The sequence below is a fragment of the Chelonoidis abingdonii genome, chromosome 10 (assembly GCF_003597395.2).
Source record: "Chelonoidis abingdonii isolate Lonesome George chromosome 10, CheloAbing_2.0, whole genome shotgun sequence".
Taxonomy (NCBI): Eukaryota; Metazoa; Chordata; order Testudines; family Testudinidae; genus Chelonoidis; species Chelonoidis abingdonii.
In genome coordinates, this window is record NC_133778.1 from 17051939 (window position 1) to 17065918 (window position 13980).

The 13980-nt window shown below is 38.6% G+C and overlaps 1 protein-coding gene across 7 annotated transcripts in view; it reads right to left on the reverse strand.

Annotated features, from left to right (window-relative positions):
• Positions 1-13980, reverse strand: part of ADAM23 (ADAM metallopeptidase domain 23) — a 215704-nt gene that overhangs the window by 25519 nt on the left and 176205 nt on the right. For 6 of the 7 annotated variants that reach the window (XM_075069983.1, XM_075069981.1, XM_075069982.1 and 3 more), the window contains exons 20-24: positions 13645-13708; positions 11463-11568; positions 10280-10399; positions 7854-8022; positions 2937-3048 (exon numbers count right to left, since the gene is read on the reverse strand). In XM_075069983.1, the coding sequence (XP_074926084.1) occupies positions 2937-3048; positions 7854-8022; positions 10280-10399; positions 11463-11568; positions 13645-13708 (571 nt within the window). Of the gene's footprint in view, positions 1-2200; positions 2286-2936; positions 3049-7853; positions 8023-10279; positions 10400-11462; positions 11569-13644; positions 13709-13980 lie in introns of all 7 variants that reach the window. The other variant, XR_012656623.1, reaches the window with a different exon arrangement.

Here is a 13980-nt window from a genome sequence, read left to right on the forward strand (position 1 = left end):
TGGCATGCTGTGGGGAGCGCTCTGCTGCTCGCCGGTCCCACAGCTCCGGTGGACCTCCCCCAGGCGTGCCTGCAGATGCTCCACCGGAGCCGCAGGACCAGCGGACCCTCCGCAGGCACGCCTGCGGGATGTCCACCAAAGCCGCCTGCCGCCCTCCCGGCAACCGGCAGAGCGACCACCCGCAGCATGCTGCCCCAAGCATGCGCTTGGCGCGCTGGGGCCTGGAGCCGGCCGTGCTCCTAAGAGCTTGTCTACCTGAAGAATTAGACCATGGTAAGCTGGAGTGTGACTCTATGCTGCTCTAGACTGCTCAAAGTTCATTAACAAACTGTTAATGTACTCAGCAGGATGTGTGCACACAGGCAGTTAGATGATGGCAGGGTAGTGTGGGGCAGATTCATAACCCCAGCTTGCCACGATCTAATTGTTCGTGTAGACAAGCACTAAGAAAGCGGTCCATCTCTTTGTTCATGGTGTAATCCAGGGAGCAGGTGGAAAGGTGCTGTTAACATTTTAAGATATTGAAGCCGTAGAAGATTTTTAGACTTAACTTTTTTTTTTTTTAATTCTTGAACAAGCATCAGAATTAAGGTTAGAAATCTCTCTCTCACCCAGCCTCCAGATATCTGAACTGTCAGATGTCAGAATTTGGAGGAACCAATACCTCTAATTCCTTGGATAAATTCCAAATTAAGTGAACCCATGCCTTCTTACATTGTAGAAAAATTAATATAATACTTTGGAGCTGTTTTTCCAGACTTCTGTGCCTTCTGGGAGTACCATAAGTTACATTTGAAGGACAAGAGAAATGGGCAAGAGAGATCACTACTTCTCACTCTAAGAGAAGTTAACCTCTTAGAACAGTGATATATTGAAGTGTAGTATGCAACCAAAAAGTAAAAATGGAAGGTTTGAGACGAATTCCACTGAGGTGTCTATCATCAGATTTGTAAAGGCTCTTATTTCATGTATTTTTCCCTGCATTGATTTTGTGAGTCAGAGTACAATAATCCTGGCATGTTTTTTAAACCTGTGGTCATACCAGATGACATTTTGTGACACTGGGAGTTAATCTAGCTGTGATGTTCTCACAATTGAATCCGTGTTATCTGAATCTTGAGAAAATTGAGTTTCCTGCTTCTGCAATGTTATGGAACTCACATTTTGTGCTAAAGAAATATAGAAAGCATTTTACTTCATGTCTGTTGTTTGTATGCTGACATGTGAGTTATGTAATGTTAGTAATAAAAAGAAAATCTTAATAGGAAGTGCTCAAGTATTTTAGAGTTCTATATTATTGTAGAAAACTATTTCTTTATACTTCCTGACACTTTTTCCCAATTGGATTTCTCTATTAACAGACCAAAGTAAACTGGAGAAAGTAGTCAACGTCCAATTCCCTGTCATAAGTCTCTTGGGGATTCAACTTCCAATAAACTAATATTGCCACAAATTAAAAAAAAAAAGTGTCAATTCTCCTCAAGACCCATTCTTGTATCAAAATAAACTAAAAAGAAAACAAAAGATATCAAGCTTATTTTTTCAATATAGCCATGGTATTGTATTATAGTAATCCATTTGTCCCTATCTGCTGATACAATCTTATTCATCAATATCATTGGTGGTATCTATCCACTAAGATATTTTCCCAGAATGTCTCAGAGTTGGCATGTTAATTTCTAGAATGGTTTTTCCATTTTGAAAGTAAAAAATAAAGTTTGTAGTATAGGAATTTGATCTAGGTGACCAAATGAACTTCTCTACTTGTCTTTATTAGACTTGTTTATAAATTAAACAAGGGCTTCTTTTTATTATTTCTTATCTAATGCATCTGCAAGACAAGTATTACAGTACTCTTAAATGCTACAACAGGAGTTGCATCTCACCCTTCTGCACAGAAAGGAAGGCTTCCCTTACTAAGTCCGTGCAGATGGCTCTTCACAGAGTCAAGAAGGCTCTAGGGGAGCAGAGAGGGCAGGGAGCTATGCTAGGTGGGGTAGAAATTCGACAGCCCTATGGTGGTTGGTGGCGGGGAAGGATGCACCTCAAAAGGTTTCCTAAGAAAGAGAATACCTATTTCTCTTTGGTTTTCCACAGACAGTTAAGATATTGAGTGGACTGTACAATTTTGCTGTCTTTCTTGCCAATGTAGTGATTTGGGTTTTGGAGGAGGTGGGGAGCCACAATTTCAAGTGCATACCTTTCCATGTGAAAAGTATTTCTGAAGAGTATTTCCCTAACAGTTCCTCTAGGTTTTTCTACTTCTTATACAGTCAATGAGGCATCTATTAAACATGCAAAAGTAGAAGACAGTAATAATAGTATGAGAAAATAACAGTTCCTAACATATTTTGTTTATTTTCTTTCCCACTGAAATCTGATGCTTAGGAGGCCAAGCTTTCTAAGCACTCTTCCAGGTCCAAAATGAGATGAAGCCCCCTTTACAGTCAAGATAACTGTAAAAGGAATTTTTTTGTACAAGGGAGGCTTCCTTTCCCCCTTCATTATGTCCTAGCTCTCAGGAACAGCTTGGAACAGTCAAGGAACATCAGCAACTGGAAAATCTCTACTAAAGGATAAATAATAAACTCACCATATGGCCATAAATGTAGAAGTCTAGTAAATGTAGGTTTTAATTATGAAGATGGCTATTAAAGGACAGAATAAAGGGGGAAAATTGGAATGAACCGAAATGTCTGAGTTCATATCTTTCTAGAAATGGGATCTGGAATTATAAAAGTCAAAAGTATACTCACAAACAGTTTTCAAACTAACATTCATATATCTTCTCAGAGAGGCATAGTTTTAATATGCTCAAGGGTTTGATTCTGAATGATAGGGTTATACCCTCCTTTCCCACATGTTAATTCTACTGGTGCTAATAGAGAAGATTAATCTAAACGTGTACTAAATATTGCAACTGAAATCACACAAACCCTTAGGTCCTTCAACCTTCTTGTTGGAAGTATCCCTGATAGGGTCATCAATACTGCAGTCTGTCCCTGCCCAGGAGAAATTACAAATGCAAGTGGCTTCATTACTACACACCTAGAAAAGAAAATGAAAATAACTGTTTTTGAAACACTTTTGATTAAGGTTATTCAGTATATGGTAGAACTAAGTTATAAGATACACAGGACAACATTTACCAAAACACATACCATAACAAGAATGATTGTTTAGAAAGTTCAAGAAATGAATAACCTTATCTAGTACATAGCAGGTTAGGATGGAATGTTCACCCCACACTAGCCCAGAAAACATTAATGTGGCTCACAAGAAGTTCAGTAACTGATAGGTCACACACAGGGAGAGTTAGGTTTGATGAGCAAGCAGAGCTGAGGAGCAGCAGCACGTGGGACTGGTATAAGGCCAAGCATTGAGGGCAGAAGGGGGCTGCCATGTGCAAGCCTCCAGTTGGTCTCTGGGCTTAAAACGGAGAAGGGGAAAAACCCAGGAGAGTGGAAGCCGTTAGGACCCAGGCCCTGCGAAAAGGGCATACCCAGAGAGATGTAGGAGAAAGAAGTCGGAAAGAGGTGAAGTAGGAAAAGGTTCAGGGAAAATGGCTACAAGGTTTGGGATGGTTCAGATCTTCACTGCTGATTCAAAGGTCCTTGGAACCTGGAGTACTGGGCAGGCCTGGGTTCCCCTCTCAACCAGTAGGGAAGTGATACAGTCTGGGCAGTGAATTGAAGGACTGCCTGAGAGAATTCATACAGAGATCCTTTGATACCCTGGAAGGGAAAAACTATAGTGACTTGGCCAGAAGGACAAGCCATGAAGAGGGAGCACCCTGAGTTACAAAGAGGGAGCAATCAAGTCAAGAGGAAAGATGGAGGGACACAGCGAGCAACCAAAGGAGGAGGCATCAGAGTGGCCAAGAGGTAATCCTGAGATACGGCCACAAGGTGATGCCACATTGGTGAGCGGTAACCCCAAGACACAGGTATATGAAGTTCGTAGTTTTATTTAACTCCCCAGGTAGATACACTCAGAAGATAGCATGGCAAGAGTAGAAGACTCCATTAGAGCTCAACTGTCCCATGGACTCTCATCAGTGCAGGGGTACCGGGAGCTCTAAGAAACCTTGTTTTTATTCACGGGCAACAGAGATCTTGGGTCTGGGTGGATTAGGCATTTGGTGAAGTCACAGTCTAGCCTTTATTAATTTGCTCTTTTCATGAAGCTGTGAAAGGGGGACACAAATTAAGGTACTTATTATATGTATCCATTTTCAAAGTGATCATTGTAATCAGAACCACTTTCAAACTTTGGGCCTCATATTTCCTTAGGCAGCTTGTTCCAATGTAAGAGAGAGGGGGAATTCTGAGTTTCAAGTAACAGCTTCTTCTTCATTCTTCCAGGCTGGTGGTATCAATCTATCCTCCAGCAGAATAGGCCAGCGCTTCATTTTCAGACTGCACTTAGAAGAATACCTCTGTGAAAATATGTGCTTAAACCCACTAAAAATTACATTACACTTCTAATAAATATGAACTCCTACCAAACCCATAAAATTTAAAATACTAATCAATAGTGGATGATGGCTGTAAGTGGACGATGGTAAAAAGAATTTAGAGATGGAGTTTAGAGAGTTGCTGAGGAAAGTGACTGCAAGAAGGTGTGGTGGAAAAGCAGAAAAAGATAGAAAGAAAGAAATTTTGATCAAGATTAGAAGGGCAGTTAGTCATCAATAGAGGTACCTAATCAACTGGTACATAATGTATAAAAGCTATAGACTACATTGTCTATAGATAATGCTTAACCAAGTTGACAGACGGTACAATGCTGACAATCAAAAGTAAATAAGCCGTGTAATTTTTGTTTATAACTTTATCTCATTCTGCATCCTCTAATGTTAACTAAAGAAGCTTATCAAGAAGGATAAAGATAACTTTAATCTTACTTGTAAGAAAGGTTTGTTGAACTGAAAATTCGAATTAGCAAAAGCACAATAGGAATGTGGAAAAAAATTCAAAGTCGTCAAGAGAATGTCTGGATCCCTTTCTTAACTCCTATATTGCCCGCAGTCTCTGTGCCTCTCTCTCCTTCTCCTTCCTTCTGAACCCAATTCACCCTCCTTTCAGTCTGTCTCCCTTTACGGATTGTCTTCCTATACGAATCTTCCCACTAATAAGAAAACAACTTCCTAATATAGAGTCTAGTCCTCTACGGCACATACCTGTAGAAATTATAGCAGTCTATCTCATCCCTTGTTGGCCCTGCTCTCCGTTAAAAAATAGGGTGGTGGTGGGGACCACAAGTAGCCAGAAAAACCAAGTTTTTGATCACTAGTTAAGACACTTGATAACTTAGTCAAATAGACTCAGAGGTGGACTATGAAGCATAACATCCCTCAATGTAAACTGATGTGCTAGGGTGGAAATAGCGTCAAAACTAAGTATAGTTTAAACCAGGGATTCCAAAATGTGGCCTCAGCCCACCTTGACACATTGCTGGGTGGTCTATCAGCATGACTGCATTCTCCAGTAAAGCCCAGCCTTAGTACATCTTTAACTCCAAGTGACTCGTGTAATCTAAGTAAATGCTATATAAATATAATGTTTTGAGCTGTATATGTTGGACAGAGCATAGAAAAAATATTTTAAAAAAATAAGCTGCAGTACTGTATGCAAGTTTAATTTTTGCATGCATATAATGGTGTGTTTTGCTGCAAGGTAACCTAGCAATGTACAGTCTGTCACTTACAACTGTAAAAAATGGCAAGCAGTATTTTAATCTGACATGGATCGATTTTATTTTTCGAAAACGAGAAGGTGCACTGGTGGAGAAGATAATGAGAGTCCCAGACCATATACATCTACACAAAATGAGCCAGCCAAAAAAAAGAAAGAAAGAAAGAAAGAAAGAAAGTGGTAAGAAGATATGATGACACGTTCTTGAAGTTTGGATTCTCCTTTACTAGATTGGATGAGTACCCATTGCCTCAATGTGTTATATTATAAACTGTTATTTTATCTTTTTAATTACAATATTTGATTCTTTTCTAATTAGTTGAGAGTAGGGCTGGATCTTTACTTACACAGCACAGAAATCCAGATGCTATACTAAAAAATTGAAAACACAGTGTTTAAAGTTGGACAATTATTTTGTTCTAAAATCAACAAATAACACGTTAATTTTGTTAACATTGCTGTGTTGCTTATTCAGTTTTATACACTGTACATTTATACATTGTGTTTTCCTTGTTTGAACACCACATTTAGCTCAACATTTTTTTAAAAAGTGTCATTTTCTTAGAAGTGTTTGGTTTCTTCGAGTGCATAATGTTAGGAATTTCTATCATTACAACTGGTTACATTAAAATGAAAAGAAAACGTGCACTGTATTTACAGTTCTAGTGTATGTAATTAAAATTAATAATTTCTCTCAAGAAGTGTTAATGGGCTGCAGTGCCTACTGCAGCAGCACAGATGGACGTCTAAGAGAGAAGCTTGGGAACCCTGGTTTAAACTGTAATGACTTCTTTGATTAGGCAGAATACGACAATCTGCATATGCAGAGGGCCAACATTCATATTTTCAGTCCAGAGTACAATGCAGCTGCGAGGAAGGCTAAGAGGATGAAATAGCCTGATGTTCTGTATTAAGAGTGCATATTAACAGCCCTAGGAAAATGAGTTGTTAATGTATCGAGCATTGGTTGCTACCTTTGGAGCTTCCTGACCAGCAAAATGCAAGAGACAATAAATGGAACTGGAAGGCTCACATATGACACAATATTGGGATTATTTATCTGGAGAATCTGAGGTGATAAGAGGTATCCTATTACATTCTATCAAATTAAGGTTAGTAAACTGGAACAGAGGGATATATAAAAAGACTCTGTGGAGAATAAAGAAATTAGTGCTGCTAAAGGAAGTGAGGACCAGTAGTTTAATATTTGAATCACAGAATTAGCAAGTATGAGTGAATGCACACAAGAAGCACAAGTAATAAGGTGCCATTTTCAGGTCTTCTCTGCATGGGAGATTTTCCTTGGCTATTGCCTGCCGAGGCAAGCTATTAGAGTTGCTGCACAGGTGCAATCCCTGAACATAGACAAGCAAAGTTATTTGCACCAATGGATCTTAATCCAATTTCAAGGAGGTATAGACGCCTTACCAAAAGGAGTTAACCAGGCTTCAGATCATGACACAACCCTGAATACTGCTCATTTGTTTTCCCATACATGCAAAGTGAAACATGATCCATCCTTGAAAGATGAACTTGCTCAGTGTGGTCTACTTTTCTCCAGGAGCCTTTTTAGAGCACCACTGAATGTCTATTTCTAATCCCTCTTGCTGGTACTTTCCGATCTGCTCCAATCCTATTCAGGTCCTATGACCCTGTCCCACTTATTTCTGCTACCACCATCCTAAAGACCTCGCATCCAGATGGTACAGTAGGGCTTTCACAGTCTCTTCAAGCAGCCCAGAACACTAGCTTTCTGCAGCATTAATACTGGATTCTGTGGCAAACTGAAATTATTCAGAGGTTTGAAATGTGTGGTGAAACATTAGGGAGGTTTTTATAGTATTGGAGTTTGCTATTGACTTCAGTGGGAGCACAGGCCAGCTATAAATGCTTTTGAAAATCCCTTTCTAAATATCAACATGAAAAACTACAGCGAATTGTGTTACACAATTTAAAAACCTTGTTTCCTCATGTTATCTATACCTCTCACACTGTCATAGAATTAAAGTATGTCACAAAACCCAACACTTGTGTATTCAGGAAATCAGGAGGTCTCACTGAAGATTTTAGGTACAGTTCACAACACTGTACATGAGGCCCTATTTATTTTGGAAGTATGGACAGAGCTTATCTGCTATCCCATAGATATGGACTTACCCCATGATCTGAACAGACTTTTCCATCAGAACCAATAGGGCAGCTGCTTATGTTCAAAGACTGAATTGGTAGGCACTTCCTGTCTACACACATCATGTGAGGGCCACATGGAGCTCCATCTTCCACATATCCTAAATCTGTATCGTCATCTAAAAGTACATGAGCGCCGCTAGGAGAAAAAGTTTTAAAATACTATTAATATATGGCTAGAGCCTTTTTAAGATATTAAAACACAATAAAGTTAGGGATGTTAAAAGCGCTATAACTTTTTCACTCCACAGCACATTATAGGAAAGAATATGATAGGAACAAATTCACACCAAAATTTTTCTATTAATCATGCAATTCTCACAGTAGCACTGAAATGAAATAGCTATAACATGGAGAAGAATTCTAGGTATTGACACGCAATTTTAATTTGCTCTTAGTTTACATGTCTATAAGTGACAGAACATCTTTCTTTTTTTCATAGCATAAAATGATATTTCTCGAAAATATTACTAGTTCATGGATATATATTTATGCATATTTTATGAGAAATGTTTCATTCTTAAACTCGGATCTCCAATGAGAACAGGGAGGAAATATGGTGGAGAAAGGTTGTACATATATACACAAGAGAGTATTCTTTGTTACTTTTACTATTCTTAAATTTTACTATTCTTAAATTTTATTTAATTTTTTTTAAAGCACCCCTCTAGTAATCTGCATGCAAGACGATAAAACACGTGCCTGTCCTCTGACCAATTAAATGATAACTACAGATCTCCTCCTACCACAATCATTCATATAAAACAAATAATTCCTCTTGCTGAGATAGTACTGCTCAAAACCAGGAAGTCTTATATATGGATCTTTTGCCCTTCTGGATTATAATTCTTAAACTTCATGGAAGAGCAATGTGATGCTGAACAATACGGTTCTATACCAGTCTCAAGAATGTAACCTGTGAATCCACATGCTTTTCAACCTTTAAACGGAGAATATCAGTGATTTCTAATAAAAGGAGAAATACCATTTAAAATAGTGATTTTTACCTTTAACTTTAAACGTAGCTGTTGACATTTTTTATCTTTATCTTTTCCATAGCTTCCTAAATTCCAAGTTCAGAAGGGACCATTGTGATTATCTAATGTGACTTGCCGGATAGCACAGGCTATATCTACACTTAAGACACTACAGCAGCACAGCTGCAGCACTGCGGTAGCACTTCATTGTGGAGACTACAGCAATGGGAGAGGTTCTCCTGTTACTGTATATACCAGCTCTCCTGTTGCTATATAATTATTCTGTTGACCTAGCGCTCTCTGCGCTGGAGGTTAGGGTCAATTTACCTACGTCTCTCAAGGCTGTGGATTCTTTATACCCTTGAGAGACGTAGTTATGCTTATGTAACTTTTCAGTGTAGACCAGCCCTCAGCCATAAAACTTCCCCAAAGTAATTGCTAGAGCATATCATTTGGAAGAAACATCCAATCTTGATTTTAAAATTGTCAGTGAGAGAGACCCCTCCATGATCCTTGGTAAATTGGTCCAGTGATTAATTACCCTCACTGTAAAAAAATTCACACCTTATTTCCAGTCTGAATTTGTCTAGCTTCAGTTTCCAACCGCTGGATCATGCTGCACCTTTCTCTACTAGATTGAAGAGCCTATTATTAAATATTTGTTCCCCCTGTAAGTACCTGAAGACTGATTAGATCACACCGTAACCTTCTCTTTGTTAAGGGAAATAGACTCAAGGACCTCAATCTATCACTATAAAGACATGTTTTCCAAACTTTTAATCATTTTTGTGTCTTCTCTTTGATTCTCCTCCAATTTATCAACACCCTTCTTGAATTGTAGACACCAGACCAGGACACAGTATTCCATTAGCACCAGACAGAGAGGTAAAATAATCTCTCCACTTCTACTTAAGATTCCCCAATTTATGCATCCAAGGATTGCATTAGCTCTTTTGGCCACAGCATCACACCGGGAAGTTGTGTTCAGCTGATTATTCCCCACAACTCCCAAATCTTTTTCAGAATCATTGATCCTCAGGATAGTCCACCATGTGTAAGTATGGCCTACGTTCTTTGTCCCTCAATGTGTACATATAGCCAAATTAAAACCCATACTGCTTGTGCCCAGCTTACCAAATGATCCAGCTCACTCTGTATCAGTAACCTGTCCTCTTCTTTATTTTTTTCATCTGCAAACTTTATCAGTGATGGCTTTATTTTTGCTTCCAGATCATTAATAAAAATTGTTAAATATCATATGGCCAAGAACCAAACCCCGTGAGACCCACTAGAAACATGCCCCTTTGATGATGCCCTGTTAATAATTACATTTTCAGACTTATCAGTTAGCCAGCTTTTAATCCATCCAATTTGGTTACGGATAGAAAAACCATTTGTGTATGATGTATAGTCTTTTACCTGCAGTCCACTACACGCCCCTGGTGGTAAAAAGAGGTTGGGGTAATTTCTCCCTGAAGATGACCAATTCGTGGAACCCGAGTAAGATTAGTGCAGAGCAAAAAGCCACAGAAGACATCACTGCAAAAGAAAAACAAAGACAAAGTTACCAAATAGAGTCATACTAACAATATTTATAAGATACAAACTGTTGTGTCAAAAGCAATGAAGGCATGAAACCGACAATATTACTGCAATAAATAACTTAAGACCAGTTTCTGCCACTGCTGGTGACAGACTTTGGTACTACCGTCTGTGGTACTACTCTACGTTAGGTACTACTTGATGGGAATAATGATGGCGGAAGCTAGTCGTAATCAGTAGATGGTGTTAATTGTAAAAACAGAAACAAAATTCTACCATTTTATCTGAACAAAAATCTATTTCCACAAAAATACTTGAATATAATATTAAAAGGGGTATACAGGTGGACAAACTATGCATAGTTTTGTTATCCTAGACTACATTACATTGTGCTTTTTCAGGTAATGACACCAGCTACGGGACATCTCTGGATGCACATTGGTAGGATGAGCCTTTGTCTTCCACAAATCAGTCAGAACTCACTGTTGTCCATGGCCTACTAGTGTCTTCCAAATATTTGGTCATATTGTATACGGGGAGGTCCAATATGATGGAAGACCATGGTCTCACTCAGTGAGAGCAGACTACTACCAAGCTATCCCTGCCATTTCCCCTCTTCCTCCCCACCCCCAGCTATGGGGTGGAATTACCCTGAGATCACAGGATCTAGCAGAGATTCCTAAACCACGTCTGGAGGTGGAACCAGCATTCATATCTTTGGCCACTTACATCCGCGTCTGACCTTGTGTGCATGTACATTACAAATGTGTGACACTGTGCTGCTATATCCTTTAACTTCTCTCCACAAGTCCAAATTGCCAGTACATCTGCACGAAAATCTAGATGTGAGCAATTCCAAAAATGTGAAATTTTTGAGCCACCTGGGAATTCTGCAAACCAATCTGTGAAATATTTTGGAGTTCTGAAAATTTGCAAAAAAAAAATGGAGGATTCAAAACCAAGCAAAACAAACTGCTGAATAAGTTCATTAAAAAATCTGAAAAATATTAGGCCAATTTCACCCAAAATATTCAGACAGTTTCTACAAAGCTAAACTTACTGTTTACTGCACCGAATCCATTGGTCTCCATCCTTTCCACAGTTTCCTTTTTTTGTGCCTTCTGTATTAAGCTTCTCATAACAGAATTTGTCAGACCCTGTAGCCTCTGTTGATGAAAAAGGGAAAAGAGAATGTACTTTACATTGACAGCAGCAAGTATTCTCTTCATAAAATTAATGTAAAGTATGTAAAGAACTGCCACAAGAAAATACAAACACAGGACTTTGAAATTTCATCCTGTGTTTTAATTTATGGAGTAGATTTTGTTTACACAATGAGAGGGAGAAGGAGAGAGAAGAAAAGAGAATTCTATCAGGCAGCTGAAAGGGGAAAACATTTCCCACCTTATACTCAGATTCCAATATCTGAGTTGAATATCAGTCTGAAGACTTTCTCTCAGTGATTTGTCTAAGCAACATCTACCTAGGTGTATATCTTCTTCACTTGAATATTCTGGGGGGTCTAACATTGTTCACAAGTACATCAGTTTTACAGTGGTGCAATTTAACTGTTTTCCCTGCTCTTACTCCTGATTTATACTACTGTGAGAGTAGAACCAGATTATCTCTCTGTAGCACCAGATATTTCCCTCTTGATGTATCCAGGGAAAGATTCTCCTCTCACTTACACCAGTGTAAATCAGAAGTAATGGAATTAAACAGATACAAAACCAATATAATGAGAACAGCATAAAACTGAGATTAACTCACATTTTTTCAGTGTAAGCAGAGAAGTCCTAACTTTCCTAATCAAGTAGGATTGGATAGAAGAGCCACATTCAATCTAGAATATTTTCCACCTTTCTTTTCTTTAGTCTTTTTGGATTCCCACACATTAGTATTCTTGTGCTAAGAATAAACCTTTTCAGAGTCTCACCTACCTAAAAAGGCAGGAGCAGCAAGCTGGCCATGAGGAGGCAGAGCAAACAATAATGGAAAATTGTTGAAAGAAAGGAAAGTAGAGAGAGAACAAAGGCAGAGCCTGAAAAGATATTCTCAGAATTTGGTCTGTGATGTGACTTTTCTGTGCTTGGGGGTGGACCAATAAACATCCTTCCAGACTCATGGAGTTAATATAAAATTACTCATTAACAAGTGCTTTAGGCTTTCTTTCATTAAAAAAACAGTGTCTTCATTATTTAGAATGACAGAAAAAGTAACAACTAAATACAAGGTATTAGTTACAGCATAGACACTTCTATAGAAAAGACAATCTAAATAATTTCAATTAAAATATAACCTTAGAGTTAGAGAAAAAATGTACTGTACTGCCACCGAGCTAAGGGAAAGGTACCAGGAGTCCACTAAAACCACTGTCCCCATCTTTCTCTGTATTAAATGCACGATGTCTAGTGTTGCTTGTGACAGACAGTAACAGATGGAAATCTCCTAACACCACAATGGGGAGGAACATTCTTCTCTCTCTCACGGACCACACCCACCCCACAATCACTTAAATTGGGATGAATGTGGCATAAAGGGGGGAGGGTTAAGCTCAGTGGGTTAAGCATTGGCCTGCTAAACCCAGGCTTGTGAGTTCAATCCTTGAGGGCGCCATTAAGGGAACTGGGGTAAAAATCTGTCTAGGGATTGATCCTGCTTTGAGCAGGGGGTTAGACTAGATGACCTCTTGAGGTCCCTTCCAAATCCCGATATTCTATATAAACATCACAATGGCATGAGTGCAACATACTGGTAGTTTGGTTCTACTGTCTTATGCTCAAAATCATTATCCAGTGCATGTCTCCCCTGAAGATGAGGGAATCAATAGTTATCTGTGTGATTTAGTTTTTAAAACCATACATTTATATTAAGGTGTATTAAGAAATATTCTGAACACAAAAATATATTTATCCAAAGATATTAACCTAACATGCCTGTAGAATTAAGTTTTATATTTTCTGGTAAGTTTCAGCCTGGGTTAGCTGCAGAATGTGCTGCTCATCTTACCTATATCTACAAGCACAGCAAGTTATAACCACCCGACTCCCACAGCTCCTAAAGATCACAGCACCCAAATACCAAATGACATCACAATTCACCCATATTATCTCAGACATTTTTTCTCTGCTCTACGGTGGAAACTTTTAACTGAAGGAGGAAAGTACAGTAGGTGAAAATACTAATACAAACTAAAAAATACACATGAATAAAATATATTTAAGGTAGCAACGTCAACCTACTAATTCCCCAAATGTATTTGCACTGATTGTCTCTTGTCTTGCATTCTCCATTATAGCAACGTCCCTAAACAAAAACACAACAAATTAGTGAAGGGAAACTGAACAAATTACTTTATTTTTTTTAAATCAAATGCTGTCCTTTAGCTGTCTTTACAACTTCTCGTTCATTTTGATTATTATATTTTATACTTTTGGATATACTCTCCCCTTAATGTGCTTGTGTTTGTGGGATGAGGGTGGGGGTGGAAAGCACATTTATACACTGAGGGCCTGATTCTCTACTGCATTTCATGTTGTCATTTAAACTAGTCACAGTGGGTTGAAAATGCTGCCAAA